Raw genomic sequence first — 4,449 nt, 5'->3', positions numbered from 1 at the left:
CAGCCAGTTAGTCAGCCAGCCAGCCAGTCAGTTAGTCAGCCAGCCAGCCAGTTAGTCAGCCAGCCAGCCAGTCAGTTAGTCAGCCAGCCAGCCAGCCAGCCAGCCAGTTAGTCAGCCAGCCAGCCAGTTAGTCAGCCAGCCAGCCAGCCACTCAGATACAATCATCTCGGCCCAGCATGTCCTCGATAATAGCTGTTTCAGTCAGAGAGAGAGAGAGGGGGGAGGGAAAGTGAGAGCCGGTACTTGACTTTGATTTGAAATTGACAAACAAAGGGACTAACTAACAAAGGTGAATGTGTTGCCTTCTGGGAATGTAGTCTTTCATCAAATGGCTGAGAAATGTCTTTTGATTCTTTCAAGCCCTGAATCTCAGAATTCGAAAAATAGCCCAGACCCCAGAGGGTTTAAGCAGAATGTATGAGGCAGAATGAGTATTGTATGTAGAGAATGTGTGTGGCAGTAATCTACATTGCCTATATTACTACCTACTATCCCAATATGTCTATACTACTCTGTGTCCCAAAACTCAAGTGCAACACTGTGTCAAGAACAATCTCACTACTTACTCTTAGCTGCCACTGAGTTGTGCCCTTCCTGCTGACTTGTTGTACAGAACATGTAAATCGCTGCGTTCAGCTGAATGACTGAATGGAAAATGTAGAGTGTTGTACGTGGGGGTTGAACGTTGCAGACGGTGTGTCAGGTAGTGGGGGAGTGACAGCCCAAACCCACCGAACGTGAGGCGGGCGGGCGTGAGGCGCTTCACTTTTGCTCCCATGTTAACGGGCGTCGCTGTTCACACCGGCCGCGATTTTTTTCCGCTTTGGTTGGATTCGCACATTTTCACATAAATACACTCAATATCTGCATTATTACCACACATATAGATGTTGTTCAACCAGCTAATGTGTCTGTATCTTTCCCAATACAAATAAACCATACTATACTTTCTCAGGAGTACAGTCACACTGATTTCATCATTCTAAAATGTATTCTAACATTCTAATTAATTAGATAATAATGGTTATACATGAAAAAATTGACAATAGAACACTGGAACTGGAAATCTATAAAAAAAAAAATCTTCAAACGGGGACTGACTTCGCATATAGACTAGGCATTTACAGCGGTCCCAATGTAAATGTCTGCCTTCCTCCGTGCCCTTTCGCCCGCTCTGAAGTCGGACTCGGTGTGGACGGCCACGCGCGCTGTTCTTGCACAAAACCCTGGTGGGGTCCCGGCGTGAGACCTAGGAGTGTTTTGTAGACAAGCATCAGCCGGTGGATTCTAGGTCTAGTTTCAAGGGAAGGCCAGTTCGCAGAGGAGTGCAATGTGCAGTGATGCAGTGGATGTGTCCTGCTGTAAGGGGCGCTGGTGGCAGAATGATAAAGGACGTCTAATCGACCGAGACCTCCCTCGCTCGCCGATCTGTAAATTACCGTCACCGTAGTCCAACAGAGGGAGGACAGTCGTGGGAGAGAGAGAGAGAGAGAGAGAGAGAGATTGCTATATGGGAAGCCAAGCCTGGCCTTGATCTTGAAATGCAGCTTGGTCAGATGCTCTGTGATGGACAGAGTGCTGTCAAACCAAACTCCCAGACATCTATACTGCCCTGCAGAAGCTAACCGCAGTAACTACAATATTTTTTCTCTAAATCTTTCAAAAAGTTAAATTTAACTTCTCAATATCTGTTTTATCTTGTGACAAAGAGTGCAATCTTGCTCTGTTTTAGAGACAGAGAGTATAAAGAATGGCATTAACTACAAAATCACTTGATCCGACTTTAAAGTAGTTTTTCTCAGTTTCACCGTTTGAGCAGTGACCGTGGTCAGCTTCTGCAGGACAGGTGTTGCCTGACTGAGCTGTCGGCCATCAGAGGATGGGAATCATTGCACCAAGTGGGGAGACATTGTTTCTCCCAAACCATACACCCTGCGCCTTGTCCACACATACACAGGTATTTTTGAAACCGTAGCTTTTTCTATGCGGTTTGGCCTTCCGTCCATAATGCAAACTGCGTTTCAGGTCACTGAAAACTGACCTCTTCGGAAAAGCTCCTGTCAGAGTGAAGATTTTCAGAAACTTGTGACCTTTAAAACTCCAGGAGAAGTGTTTTAAAGAAAAAGAAGTACAGTGTATTCATGTGGACGTGCGAAAGCTTACGCAAAGCGCTGACATCGTGACTAATGGTCCTGTGTCCACACGCGTTAGAAAGCGTTGGGGCGAATGTGAGTGCGCGGCTTTTTCTGACGCTAAGCCGGCGCAAATAGCTCTGAAACACAGTTTGCTATTCACAGAGGAGGCGCAACGGGGTGAAATGAGGTTGGTAACTGCGTTCCATCAGCATTGCGTCCGGTGCTATTAGCGTGTATTTAAATGAGGTGATATGGGCGGAACATGTTCCCCTTTCTATGCAAATGAGCCTTGTCCAAAAACACTCCCAATTATCCATTCTTTGTGAATTCTGCCCTTAGTATTCTGCAATCAGCACCACGGAGAGCTCCCTGCAGCCTCCCTCCACATCATTTTCACGTGAGTGTGTTTGTGTTGTTGTGAGGACTGGGAGGTTTTCTAAAACGCTGTTGCTGTGGACGGGATTCTTTTTATAACAAAGGAGGGAAAACCCTGTTTTCAGAAATACTGTGTTGGTGTGGACTATAGGCCTCAGTCCTGCATGTTAAAATAAGTGGTCTACATGTTAAAATAAGTCATCTACATGTTAAGATAAGTAGTCTACATGTTAAAATAATTGGTCTACATGTTCAAATAGGTGGTCTACATGTTCAATTAAGTGGTCTACATGTTCAAATAAGTGGTCTACATGTTATAATAAGTGGTCTACATGTTAAAATAAGTGGTCTACATGTTAAAATAATTGGTCTACATGTTAGAATAAGTGATCTACATGTTAAAATAAGTGATCTACATGTTAAAATAAGTGGTCTACATGTTAGAATAAGTGCTCTACATGTTAAAATAAGTGGTCTACATGTTAGAATAAGTGCTCTACATGTTCAAATAAGTGGTCTACATGTTCAAATAAGTGGTCTACATGTTAAAATAAGTGGTCTACATGTTAAAATAAGTGTCTACATGTTAAAATAAGTGGTCTGCATGTTAAAATAAGTGGTCTACGTGTTAAAATAAGTGGTCTACGTGTTAAAATATTAGCTCTACACTCTGACAGTCATCAATGATATAAAGTGTCTGGTCAGTAACATTGGTCTCCCAATCCCTCCTGCTCTGCAGTAAACAGAAAATGCATTTGTCATTATTTTGACAAAATAAACACCACTTACAGCACCTTTAAGGCCAAGGGCAGAGAAACCTGCCTGAATCCCTCCGACATCCGACAGCACAATTCGAATGGTCCCATTTTCCTATTACCAGAGACAGGTGACGACGTAGCCGCCTCTCACCTGAGAGAGTTGGTTGACTAAGCGGGTGCCTGGAGTCTTACCAGCTGGTTGCCTTGAGGCCCCCAGGCGGCATACTGTAGCTCCGCCTTCTCCCTCTCCGGGGGCTTGAGCTCCAGCAGACTCCTGGAACACACACAGAGAGATGCAACACGCCATTAGGGAGACGACTGGCCTGTTTAAAGAGAGAAACACCGGCGGATGAAGAAGGAGGCCTCCGAGACCCGTCCATGGCCCCGGCCTTTGGTTTTTTTTTTTTTTTTTTTCGTGAGAGAGAAATGGGAGCAAGATGCAATGGTCGGTTCATGCAATGGTGCAACATTTCTCTCTCTATTATTTATCTTTTCATCTTCACTCTACGACAGGCAAACATGTTTCCTACAGGAGGCATTCTCAGGCAATTCACTTTGTTCAACAGTGCAGGAGGTTGTTGTTGTCCTGATCTCCGTTTCGGAGGCGTTCCTCGAAGGTTTCTCTCCCCACATTCACCACAGGGTTTCTCACTGGCGTGTGTGTGTGTGTGATGTAGGATATGAATCTCAGGCAGGGGGGAGTTAAAAAAGATAGATAACAAACACGGTATCGAGGGGGGGGGGGGGGGTGGATGCATGTCTGAGGAGAGGGGTGGCGTTCTGATAGAGATGGAAGGGACACACTCCGGGAGGGGGGGGGACCCGGTCAGTTCTGGAGGGCCTGTGTGTTCGCGTGCAGAGCCCCATGCATTAGCATCGATGATTCCACCTACCCATCAGTCACACCGTAGAGAGCATAGGAGGCTGTGAAGGACTGAGCGAACACCTGCAAGAGGTATATAGAGGACATGATGCGCACAGGGGGGCCACACGTATGGAAGAACACCCTCCAACACACCTTCTGTCACATGCACTAAAGGCTCACACATAGATATATATATATATATAAACACTAGATGGCTCAAGGCGGAGTCTCCCGCGTAGTTCACCGGCGGCCATCTTGCTTGAGTGGACTACTGCTTTAAGGTGATGATCTGCACAAACAAAACGACTCTTAACTC

At 45.7% G+C, this 4,449-nt stretch overlaps 1 protein-coding gene across 1 annotated transcript in view; it reads right to left on the bottom strand.

Moving 5' to 3' along the window:
* LOC311243961 (inactive dipeptidyl peptidase 10-like) overlaps nt 1–4,238 on the bottom strand; it is a gene marked incomplete at both ends in the record, with an annotated part of 64,783 nt that extends 60,545 nt beyond the window's left edge. Inside the window, 2 exons of the mRNA XM_084333368.1 lie at nt 3,461–3,542; nt 4,162–4,238. Coding sequence (XP_084189494.1) covers nt 3,461–3,542; nt 4,162–4,238 — 159 coding nt within the window. The remainder of the gene's footprint in view (nt 1–3,460; nt 3,543–4,161) is intronic.
* Between the last annotated feature and the right edge of the window lie 211 nt (nt 4,239–4,449).

The sequence above is a fragment of the Notolepis coatsorum genome, assembly GCF_963971535.1.
Source record: "Notolepis coatsorum genome assembly, chromosome: 17".
NCBI lineage: Eukaryota > Metazoa > Chordata > Actinopteri > Aulopiformes > Paralepididae > Notolepis > Notolepis coatsorum.
Note: the sequence above shows the minus strand (reverse complement) of the source record. Positions and strands in the feature narration are given on the sequence as shown.